This window comes from Chinchilla lanigera, unplaced genomic scaffold (genome assembly GCF_000276665.1).
Source record: "Chinchilla lanigera isolate Chin_1 unplaced genomic scaffold, ChiLan1.0 scaffold00039, whole genome shotgun sequence".
Taxonomy (NCBI): domain Eukaryota; kingdom Metazoa; phylum Chordata; class Mammalia; order Rodentia; family Chinchillidae; genus Chinchilla; species Chinchilla lanigera.
In genome coordinates, this window is record NW_004955440.1 from 7,129,530 (window position 1) to 7,142,667 (window position 13,138).

At 33.3% G+C, this 13,138-nt stretch overlaps 1 protein-coding gene across 1 annotated transcript in view; it reads right to left on the bottom strand.

Annotated features, from left to right (window-relative positions):
* Positions 1-13,138, bottom strand: part of Lrp1b (low density lipoprotein receptor-related protein 1B) — a 1,427,040-nt gene that overhangs the window by 81,003 nt on the left and 1,332,899 nt on the right. The window contains exons 80-82 of the mRNA XM_013517439.1: positions 8,307-8,423; positions 3,858-4,031; positions 1,778-1,903 (exon numbers count right to left, since the gene is read on the bottom strand). Coding sequence (XP_013372893.1) covers positions 1,778-1,903; positions 3,858-4,031; positions 8,307-8,423 — 417 coding nt within the window. The remainder of the gene's footprint in view (positions 1-1,777; positions 1,904-3,857; positions 4,032-8,306; positions 8,424-13,138) is intronic.

Here is a 13,138-nt window from a genome sequence, read left to right on the forward strand (position 1 = left end):
CCGTGCTGAAGAGAACTTAACGCTTGTACCGCACTGGAAAATGTTTGCTGTGATCCTCAAGTATTCTTGGAACACAGTTTTTGTTTATGAAATTAAACTGAGTAGGTATTGATTTTTCTTTCAGCTTAATAGCATTTTGTAGTTATGACTAATATTTTAAATATGAAAGAAAAGTTCTCGTAAGTGCACTTGGATATTCAAGAGATGTCTCTTCCCTTTCTTATCACAGCTTGTATTTTTATTTTATTTTTAACTTTCTGCTCTTTACTACTTAGATCTCAATCATTTTATTGTTTATTGTAAACACTAATTCCAAAAACGAAAACCACATGAAAGAGTCTCATCAGACTCATTTGTAAATTAATCCTTAGCTTTGAAATTAATGCTAGGTCTTCCTCATAGTCCTCGTATTTATTTTCTTTCTTAGTAGAAATATTTTTTGTAACTATAAACTAGACAAAAGAAACTGAAACACAGGGGCTGGGGATTTAGCTCAGTGGCACAGTGCCTGCCTGGCAAGCGCAAAGTCCTGAGTTCGGTTCCCGGTACCAGAAAAACAAACAAAACAAACAAACAAACAAAAAAAAAGAAACTGAAACACAATTTATAAACTAACCCTTTGTTTCTACACTAGTGTTTGACAAACAGAAAGTGTTCAAAATAAATTTATTCAATAAATAAACAGATGTGAATACTGATTTTAAACCCACAGCAAAATGAGGCTTATTAAAAAATGTGATTATCTTCTTCAGCACAACTATGAAACATGTTTATTGTGAGTAATTTCTAAATTCTCAGTCTGCTGTGTATGTTGTTCAATGCTGCTTTGCATGCGAAAGAATAACAAATAGAGAGGAATTCTTCAGAGCACAGTTCACACAGGCATTCAAGAATCCTTGATACCAAGGCATTTAAACTTACAATAGAATTATCCCTTTTCTTGAATATTGGAGGACCAAAAAACAAGGTATACGGTGTCTTCGCAGTGATTTTATCAAATCTTGTTTCCAACAACTGTTACGTCTACCAGGGGCTTAAAAGCCATTATGTAAATTACCAGTAAAGTATAACATACGCAAACATAACAAAATCACTTCCATTATGACTGTACTCCAACCATATGGATGTTAACCAGAGAAAAATAGAGGTTTTATGATATTTTTTAAGTCTTTTTTTTTGTCTAGGGAGTCAGTGTGCACTTAAACATCAAGCATTTTCCTTTTTTTTTTTTTGCTTCTTCCTTTAAAATTTGTATGTATCCAGTACACTTAATTGAGACATGCATGTTTTTTATTATGCTGTGTTTTCTTTTTATTTTTAATTATTGTTTATATTTTCAATTTAAAAAGGTACAAAATAAAGTTACATTGCTGGTCTTTTAAGAGCTATACAGTTTTCTTAAATGCATACCTATATCTGCAGTAGTTCACCTATTTAAAAAATTTGGAATTTTGTTTATTTGTTATCTTTAAGACCACCTCGAGCTGGGGATATAATTCAGGGGCACAACTGCCTGCCTAGCAAGTGCGAGGTCCTGAGTTCAATTCCCAGTACCAAAAGAAAAAAGAAAAAAAAAAAAAAAGGCCACCTCAAATTTATAGGCTACCTTATTGTATGTTTAAAGTGTATTGTAACATTGTGGTAGTTAATAAAACACTATTTTTTTTCCTTTAAAAAAATTTACAGTGGAGCAGAGAAGTCTGCTCTTTTTCAAATAGTTGTGAAAATTTATCCAAAGGATTAATTCACTGTTGACAGAATAATGAAGAATACTTACCTGAGAGGTTTTCATCACTACAGCTTCCATTAGTCAAATATTTTCCTTCTGGGCACACACAAGTGGCCCCAAGAGGATTAAGCAAGCAGAGAAATTCACAGGCTAAATCCAAGCAAGGGTTAGGTACTGATGAAAATGAAACAAAGGAAAACAAAGAAGGGTGTAAGGATAGTTACAGTAGGTTTCATCAACAAAAAACTGAATTAGCAATGTTAAATCACATCTATTTTTACAGAAAGTATCTAATTTCAATGATATCATTTTCTTTTACAAGTGAAGAAAAATTACTGCTCAGCATTCATCATTAATAAGAAGGATTTCTTAATTATGCTTTCAAAGAAAGGAGAAATTATTCAATTACATACTTTGTCACACGTTTTTGACTAATTTGTTTTTCAAAAAACAGTGGTCTTAGAACCTAGTGTACAGTATAGTACTGTGTTTAAAAGAAAAGTCAACTCATGCCTTCGAGAATCTTACTTTTAGTTTAGATATTCAGAGTACTACTTTAAAAAGTAAAACATAACTTCCCTGTTGTATTTTCAAAAGTTTAATATCCATATATGTTTGTCAGTTCACAACACAAAATATGACCTTTAAAAATGTTTTTAACTGTGTTCTTTTCCATCTGGAATGAGTAAGTATGCATAAAGGGCCCATCTGGAAGGAGTATGTATCTATAAATAGCTGCCACACATATTTATTCTCAAATTTCTACCTAATTAACATAATTTTTAGTCAGAAATGACTAACAGCCCTCCCTAGGGATTATTTTATTTGTGTGATATAGGAATGTTATAGTTAGCTGAGTTGGGGACTGTGACAGGTGACTTTCTGCAAGAACCGTTTCTCAAATGTCTTCTACACTCTGATCAGGGATAAATTTATTTATGTTCATTTATTGTGAATCTGGCAACACTGGACTATGTCCATGAGTCAGACAAAACTAGGAGATGAGGTGTGTTAACCTTGAGACCATATACATCAGGTTATTGGCAAAGAGCTGAATTTTCAGAAAATTTTAAGACATATTTGTAAAAACTTTTTTTTTTTTTTTTGTCTTTTTGAGACAAGGTCTTGCTATGCAGTTCAGGCTGGCCTTGAGCTCACTTTGTAGCTCGTGCTGACCTCAAACTCACAAGGATCCTCCTGCCTCAGCCTCCCAAGTGTTGGGATTACAGGCATGTGCCACCATGCCTGGCGTAAAAACATATACTGTTTTAATGTATTTTAAAAATTTATTTGAATAAATATCAGTTGCTATCTTTCCACATGATTGTACCAAACATAAAAATCATGGTTCAGTACAATTTACTTCTACTTTTTAAATTTACTTTTATAAATAAATCTTAAACCATTTCTTGAAAGATGAAACAATACACAATTAATTAGAATGTCAGTTATGACTTTGTTTTGTTGAGTTTTATTACGTTCTTCTTCGATGTGGTTTGATGTTTTGTTTTTGCTTTGAGGTGCTAGGGATCGAAATCAGAACCTCAAGCATATCGGGCAAGCACTGTATTGTGATGCAGCTTCTCCAGTTGTTCAATATATTTGAAATATATTTTCCAATGATTTTTGATGATACAATATTTTTACCTACTCCTTTCTAGAAGGAAGAGTAATATTAATAAATCAGAGGAAATACAAATTCTATGAAGAATTCTCTTAAAAAATTTTAAGATAAATGTTAATGTTATAGTAGTTACTTCATTTAGTAACAAGACTCAAAATTGCATCATTTATCTACAACTTCACAAAGTTTTACTAAGAGTTTTAGAAAAGCAAAATAATGGATAATTTTTTTGGTATGAAGTCAAACGTAGTTCCAAGAAAAGAAAATTTACATAATAATTATATCAGAAATGGAAATTTGTATTATTGATATGATAACTTTGGTAATTGACATGATATGATAACTTTGATAATATGAAAAGTTTGTTGATATCACAACTAAGCTTACCAACTTACATGGATTAAGACAGAGAAATAGTTAAGATATAGAAAAAATGTATACATTTAAGAATTGTACAGACAGTCATTTACCAATATAGATACCCTTACAGAATACAATACTTACACTCTAGTTGTTTATAGCGATGAGATATTAAAACGCCTTTTGTCTTATCAACATGTAAAGCTAGGTACTCTACTGAACCATGGCCAAATTTTTGTACTCGAAATACACCATTTTTTGGTCCTGCTCCATATATATAATCTTCAAAGATATCAATCCTATGTGGGTGTAACAAACCTGCAATTATAAAGTAATATGTGTTATAGACCTTCAGAAACAAAGTTTATCAAAGATCATATAGAAAATCTTATTACTGCTTTTAAAGTTAGAATTGGAATGTTTTAAAACTTAAGCTGCAAAGTTATTAGAATTCCTTTCTTGGCAGTAGGGATATTAGAAATGCTTAACATGCCCTTCAGAACACAGAAATCAATGTCACCATCGACTTGATCACTTTCAAAATAACGTACCATATGCTGCGGGTTATTAGGTGCCGATAACCTCTGCTACACATTGAAAAGCAGAAGAAAAGCCAAAATACTGGATAAATTCATGTGCAGTGCAAACTCAGGTACTTCATTAAGCTCTCAAAATATTTTCTAGATCAAATTAGTAATCAAATTAGATTGGTTTAACAGGCAATTATGAGTTAATTTTTAAAAATAAATTAAAATAATTTTGTCAGTATGATTACTAATTTTAGAAATAGAAAAATATAAATATTGAAACAATACCTTCCACAATACTATTGAAAGAAAAGAAAAAAAAGAAAGAAAGAAGAAAGAAAGAAAGAAAGAAAGAAAGAAAGAAAGAAAGAAAGAAAGAGAGAATAAAAGACAGATAGATGGATGGACTTAGGAACTAACCTAACCAAGGAAGTTGTTATGGTTTGTGTCTGGATGTTAGCACAAAGCCTCATGCAGTTGATGGGGTGGGCTTTTAGAGCTTATGATTGATCCATGATCCAACGCTGTGATTATGGGTGTGAGTGCTACACCGGCCCTGGGGCAGGTGGTTTGCATGTGTAAGGGAGGGAAAGAGGCTGCTTGCAGCTGCTCCTCCCTTTTGCTCAGGCTGCTTTTGCTGTTTTCCCACTGGCATGAATGGTTCCCTCTGTCCTAGGCCACTCTGCCTTGGAGCCAGCTAAGTATTAACTGAAACCTCCAGAGACTGAAAGCTAAATAAACCTTTCCTTCTTTAATTTTGGACATCAGGTATTTTGCCTCAGCAGTGAGAGAAAAGTAACCAAGACAGAAGTGAAACAGCTCTATAAGGAAAACTCTACGTCTAAGAGGACATCAAAAAATGGAAACACATCCCCTGTTCCTGCATAGCCAGGACTAATATAGTTAAAATGGTCATACTTGTAAAGTGGTTATATAGATTTAATGCAATTCCAATCAAAATACCAATAACATTTGTTATGGAAATGGAGAAAGCAATCCTAACAACCATAGAAGAGACCTCAAAGAACAAAACCATTTCTGGGCACCAAGAGAAAGGCAGACTGCTTCACAATCTTGGACCTGAAGTTATGCTACAAAGCTGCAGTGATGAAAGCAGCATGGTATCGGCAAAAAAAGACTTCTTGATAACTGGAACAGAATGGAAAATATAAACACTCCAGGCACACTCTATTATGGGATGTTCAACAAAAAGGACAAATTTCTCTGCTGGAGAAGGGATAACTACTTAACAAGTGATGCTGGTAAAACTATGTACCGATGTGCTGAAGATTGAACATAGATGTATATTCATCAACATACACTAAACTAAAATTAAGATGAATCAAAGAACTCTACATTAGAACAGAGACAATGTGCTGGAAGAGAACATAGGTAAAACTCTTGAAGAAAGAGGTGTAGGCAAAGATTTTCTAAATAAAGCTCTGGTTGTACAAGAAATAATACCAAGAATCAACAAATGGGATCAAATTAATTTAAAAATCTCTTGCACATCAAAGGTAATCACCAACAAAGTGAAGACACAATTGACAGACCAGAAAAGATGTGGCCAGCTACTCAGATAAAGGACTAACATCTACAATCTATAAAGAACTAAAAAAAAAAAACTTAGATGCCCCAAATTTAAAGACCCACTTCTAAAATAAACAGACACTTCTCACATGAAGATATAAAATTGTCCAATAAATACATGAAAACATATTCAACATTGTTGATCAGTCTAGAAATGCAAATTAAAACAATATTAAGACTCCATTTCATCCCAGAAAGAATGGCTATGATCAAGAAATGAACAAATAACAAATACTGGTGAGGCTGTAGGGAGAAATGAACTTTTTCATTGTTGGTGGGAGTGTAAACTGATACAACCACAGTGGAAATCAGTATAGAAATTTCTCAAAAAAATGAAAATAGAAATTTCATTTGACTCAGTTTTTCCCCTTTTAGTTAGCACCTCAAAAGAGTTAAAAATTCATACCATAGTGATAGGTACATACCAATGTTTATAACAGTGCGGCTCACTACAGCTAAATATGAGAAATAGCCTATATGCATATTTACAGATGAATGGATAAATAATGTCTGGCATTCATATACACTGAGTAATATTGTGCTATAAAGAAACAACCTTGAAGCATCTTTAGGGAAAAGTATGTATCTTGGGCCTATAGTATTAAGTGAAGTAAATCAAACACATAAATTGAACATAGCACTCTTTGTCTTATATGAAAAAGTTAACGTATAAAGAAAGGTCAAGTAAAAGATAGGTAATAGGAAAAAAGAGAGGAAAAGAAGTTATGCTGTTGGTTTCTAGTTTTAGTCCAGCATGGTTGGAGAGCTCACATTTTGCATGATTTCCATCTCTTTGAATTTGTTATGGTCTTTATTGTTGATATAAACAGGGTCTATTTTGAAAAATAAATACATTTCCAGAGTAGGAAAAAAATCTATGAAGATAAAGTGTAGTTCAGTGGTTGCCTAAATTCCGAGGGGAGGGATGGGGGGATGATAGCTCATTAGTAGACTGGGGTTATCCTTTTAGAGGGGGTGACAGCAAAAATGGTCAAAATATGATAGTGGTCATGGTTGTACAACTCCGTCAATATGCTGAATCATACATTGTAGATTTGGAAATTGCATAGTATTTTAACTTGATTCAATAAAGCTGTTATTTATTACAACTAATGAGATGTGGAAAACCAAAGAAAAACAAACTGGCAATGGCACTCCTTCACATGACAGCATGGACTGAAAATTACAGTGACCTTAAATTTTCACATTTGATGCCTATTATTTTAGGACATTTAATCAAAGGAATATGTAATGTAACTTTGCTACTGAAATGTGTAAAAAGTGAGATGATTATATTTTCTAATGATCCAGAAATTTTAAGACACAAACTTACTTATGTCTGTGTTTTTCTTCATTGTTTCTTCAATAGTAACATGTATATTTAAATTGAAAGAAGTAAAATTCATTTTAAATAAATACAGGGTTATATAAAACAAATACTCGCAACATGAAAAATCAAATAAGCACTAATAACAGTTGTAATGAAGGACCTCAATATGCCACTATCATGAAGAGATCAGCTCGGTAAAAATTCCAAAGTGACATATTCGCACTGAAGCAGATTTTTGAATAGACGGACTTAGTAGATGTCTACAGAGTGTTCCACCCACAGCATCACAATGTAGTGCACTTTCTTCTCAGGAATGTAGTTTTTTTTTCCCCCCAGCCTGGGTCATACATTCAAAAAACATACTGTATGAAAGGCACAATGAAAACTTGATTTAACTATGTTTCTTCAACTTCTGTGTTCTTTAAAAACAGGAAGCAAAGCTACATTCATTGAATATAATATTATGATATAAAAACTCTGAGTTTATATTACAAACATGTTAGGATTGGGAGAAGGAAGAGAAAAAAAGACAAAGGGAAGAATTAACATTGACCAGAAGAAGCTGACAGTCTGGAAAGGCTCCCTGGGCATGAAAGGGAGTTAGAAAATGAGAGTAAGATAAAACAAGAAGTGGACAGAGAGGTAGAAATAAAATGGGTTCAGAAACAGAAGAGCACTGTGAGATTTGTGGTCAGTGATGGTGGAGGTAAACTGTCATCTTTTCACACCAGCCTTTCACTTCAATGAAGATATCTTTCAATACCAGTGACTGTTACTTGGCATTTTACTACATGCAATATTTCCTTTCCTGCTTGCATCCCTGCTGTTGGAAATGAAAATTAATAGTCTTGGGTTTTGTTCTTGAGCACTTGATATGCCTGCTCAGTATGGCATAACTAGAGAATAAAAGAATGATTTTCTTTCCATAATCTTAGCAAATATGGCTCATGATTGTCTAAGTCAAGATGATTTTCTGCATTGGCCTTTTTGTCTTTCTCACAAAAGTGAAAATTTTAATTAATGTAAGAGCTGCAAGTTGAAAGGCAAATTTAAGGAAATATACAATTCATAGCTTTCACACTTATATTTATGTGTTATGATTTAATACTCTCAATAGCTAAAAGCCAAACCAAACACTGCACCAACCTTGTTTGCTGCTGACAGAGACTACTGAATCAGAACCGTCATAAAGAACACTTCCAATAACGGACAGCTCGACGTCAGCCCAGTATATGCGCTCAGTAAGGTGATCCACAGCCAGACCTGCAAAACAGCGCGCGCACACACACACACACACACACACACACACACACATAATAGAAGGAAATTTGAGCTTGGTTAAATCTATGCTTTTTGGTTTTAATGCATAATTATGCTTCATATTTTCTTTAACAATCACAGAATTTGCTCATTATACATCATAGTCCCATAGAAATAAAAAAAAAACCTAACCTTTATCTCAAATACATGTGTTCAGATTGCATAGTATTTATTTTAAAAATCTTAAAAATCTTACTTCACATAGGAAGTAGGAAACTTTTAAAATCTTTAAAAATCTTACTTCACATAGGAAAAATAACATTATTTCTCCTTCTTAGGCTTCTTAGTTTCTTAATTATGAACTCTAATAACCTTTAACATGTTATTTCCATTTTTCTATTTATAGTATACACAGAAGGGATAATTTAAACCATTACCAAAAATTGTCCAAGTTGATGTGGTGTGTTTGGTTACATTTGGAATGCCTTCATGAAGATATATTTCTCAGAACATAAAAGACTCATGAACTCAGTCATAAGATAAAGCTATTCAGGATTAGTCTACAGCATTGTTTGGCTCCTGTGTACATGCTAAAGTTTAAAGACGGATGTGTGTGGTAGGAAAGAGTGACTAGGACAGTCCTTAATTAAGGTTCCCGTGGTGCTTCAGCTTTTCACTCTAATAATTAATTTGTTCACAGACTACTTGTCTTCATTTTCATGTCTGTCATAACAGTAGACTAAAATAATACATAGCAAAATGTTTTTATAGTTCTTTTATTTTGAAAATATGATTGGATTCCAGCCAGTATCTTCTTGTTTTTGTTTTTTTTTTTTGGTTTTTCTCCGGTACCAGGAACCGAACTCACGACCTTGCGCTTTGCCAGGCAGGCGCTTTGCCGCTGAGCTAAATCCCCAGCCCCTAGCCAGTATCTTCTTATAAAAATACCATAAACACACTAAGGCTATAATAACATTATGATATCTTAGACAGAAAAGTTTCATCACTTTAGAAGAATAAGATCTATGATATGATTCTATAGTCAATCTTCACTGCTATAAATATTTAACATTATGATACAGCTAATCATTAAAAATGACACATTACATACTTTCAAAGCAAAGTGCAATCAAAATACATTTAGCAGATGAATGTCACAGAGATGCTCAATTAAACATTTAATAAACAACAGGAGGTAGAGATTAATGTCAAATGCAATGGAATGAAAGGCATTTTGTGTTTGTTCTACACTTGTATTTCTGTTCAGATGGGGTAAGACTGAACAAACCAAATGAGAAAAAGTAATTTGTGAATATTTGTCTAGTTTGTTATGTAGATCCAGAACAAATGCAATCCTACTAAATATAAATATTGCCTCTTAAGTAAAATATAGAGATGTACCATGTCCATTCAACCTCTAAGAAATGATTAAACAATTAAATCAAGTGGTTCAGGCTTTACTAGTTTCTGCCCGATGATTAAGTGGCTATTTGGAGTCTTGTTTGGAGTTACTTTGCTTCTTCATTTATAATTATGAGTAACATGAACCATAAAATGATCCAGTTTCCTGCTGCTGTCTTTAGAGTTCAGGGAAGTTGTCTAATAAAGATTGAAAATGCTTTTCTCTTTCCTCTGGCATGTAATGTAGTGCAGAAGTACATTAAAAAACCTCTGCCAAAGAAAAATTTATTTTACACCAAAAATATTAAACTTGCTAATTATGGAAGAGAAGAAAATAAGGATGTGATCCAATTTAATGAAAAACATTATTTTTCAGATTTAGCAGCATCGGAGAGTTCTAAAGTGTTATATATTGCATTGTCAGGCTTTGCTTGCCTGTCTTACACTTATCCTTATCAGATCTTCTTCCATCCTGTATTATTGGACAGAATTATATCTAGAGAGAAATTATAAAATGAAGTTTTTCCATGATTGAGATTTATATTGCAAAAATCCACAATCAATGATTTTGATGTTTTCTTAAGATCTCTAATAAAAGAAATAGTCTTTTAAATTAAAAAGTTAATAAAGAATCAACTGTTTCCTGTGGTAGTGATAAGAGTCAAGTTTATATGAAAGAACAAGTTCATGCCTATCTGTAAAATATCACAACTTCTTTCTCGTTTAATAAAAAAACCAATAATGCATTTTTAAAAAATCAATTCTTAGGAAGATCTTATCTGAGGGAGAATGGCAATATATGGAAACAAATTAATAAAAGGACTAAAATGTAAAATAAAATGATATATTCATTATAATCAACATAACAGAATCACAATTTGAAAAGTGTATAGAATAAATACCCAAACCCATTGTACTGTGTATGATAATGCATTAGTACACATTAATCGTGTGTATGACAAGGTTACTATTACGTTCACAGATTTTTGAATCCTGTTGTTGAACTATAATATTTTCATGGAGTCTCCAATGACTTCCCTATTTCCACTATAGTCTCATTTGTGGGAAAAGGGTCCATGTTGAGACCATCATTGTAAATGAGATAAATCTGACACGGATAAATATGTGAGAGACACAAAGTATACACAAAGAGCAAAATCATAGCTTGATAATAGAAAACAGGGAAGGGAAGGCGATCAAAAGATGGAGAGAGAGGGTGTGGAGGAGAAGGGCATGAAGAGAACACTAAGATGAGTCCTGTACAGGTACAAACTTCCCATGAGGAATGTGATCATTTTGGACTAAAAACACAGTAATTAAAAAAAAATTAAAAAGTGAAAAAAGGAAATTGACAGCGCTCTTATGAGAAATGATCACATTTCCAACATGATATTCAAAGGAAGACTTAGACACAACAAATTCAAATTACCATGTTTTCTGAAATAGAGAAAGGGTTCGTATATATTGGTTGTATGCAAAAGGCAAGATTTGCACAATAACAAAAAAAGTGAGCACAGCCACGTTCTTGCCTCAAAAGTTATACAGAGCAGCTCAAAACACTGAACATACTTAACACTGTATGAAATTAGTTTCAAAACTTGTGAAGGGTATTTTTGTGATAGGTTTGCTACTCAGATTCCAAACTACACTAAAATTATTTTCATATGGACATTTAGAGACTTTTTTTTCTACATACATATTTATGACATAGTAAAATAAATGCACCAAAAAGTAGCAAAATAGTCCTGAAATATGCATTCATTATTTATTTAGATCTATTTTGTTAAGCAAAAACAAAGATATTCTTATTAAATAATTATGACTGATTTGTGGCCCATGTACTGTACCTCTTCTCCCTAAAATTGCTGCAATTTGGGAGAGACACGAGGCAACATAAAAGAGCCATCCAGAGATTTTAGAGGCTTAAAAACCAGTGAACGGTTATGATATTTAGGTCAATCCGATGTAGTACTACACTTTCATGCTAAAAGATCACCTGGAAAGTGTCCTTTTATGACACAACACTCATTGATTCACCCTGTACTCCTGGGACTCTTTCCTTGTACCACTCACCGCCTGACGCTAGGCACAGAGCAATGGACAAAACCTTTCCTGTTCTCATAGCACATATGGTGCTCAACCACTACACGCTGGGATGAGAAATATTTATTGTACTTGTGTTTGTTACAGAGCCCTATTTAAATGAAGCAAATAGACGAGCATGGCATATATTAAAGGAAGCCTTCAAAATATGCCACTGATTACAGTGTTAAAAGTTGTAAGCAGCCACATACTCATTAGGTCAACATATAATAGTTTTTAAGGGCACACTAACTACTGACACTATAATATGTAGCACAGGATATAGCAGCAATGTTAAGAATGGGTTTTGGCTTAAAACATTTATGGTCTTAGGCACACAGAATATAAAGAGTTAGTGACCACTATGTCACCAAAGTCACAGCTAGTGGAGCACGAAGCATGGAGAGAATGTGAAACAAAACTCTGGAGAAAGAGGTAACCTTAGGATGTGGTGAGTTTGCAGTGCTGATGCTGGTTGTGGACTACTTGAAGAGATAGTGTAAGTTTAACGCTGGAGCGCATAAGCATTGAAAAAGAAAGAGATAGCTTCGCATCTATTCCTACTGGCCGCTTATGCCGATACTCTTGGCACCCTGTATGGGGCGTAACCAGAAGTACTGGGCATATATTCAGCCATGGACGAATAAGAGAAAGACAGCATTTCCTTTAAAACTGCAACATAAAGCACCACGTTTCGCATTTGGCGATAAACTGAAGAATACTTGAAGTCACTGATTTTAAAATGATATCTTAAATTCAGAGCACTATTAATACATACCAAGAAAAATATAGAAAATTGATATTAGCCTAAGATATTACCAGAGAGGATGCTTCAGCGGTGAACATACTCCCATGTAAAGATATACAGAGTGTACTTGCTTAAGTGTACTTTTCTCTGCATTCATAAAGTGTACATGTGCATGTAAATGCAGAATGACTTACTGATGGTCAATTTTTAAATTTTCATTTTCTAGTAATATGCTACTTGGGAAAATAAAATTATGCATTGCTTTCTAAAAATTTCCTGGGATGTGTTTTGACTCATATGTAACAGTAATATTTGGCTTTAAATATATCAAAGAGTTATTAACTACTGTAGAGATAACATCAAGAGAGATTTTTATTTCATTTGAAAAAATACTTTCTAAGCCTGTGTTGGCGCCTGACTTGTTTGTTTTTTGTTTTGTTTTGTTTTTCTCCGGTACCGGGAACCGAACTCATGACCTTGCGCTTGC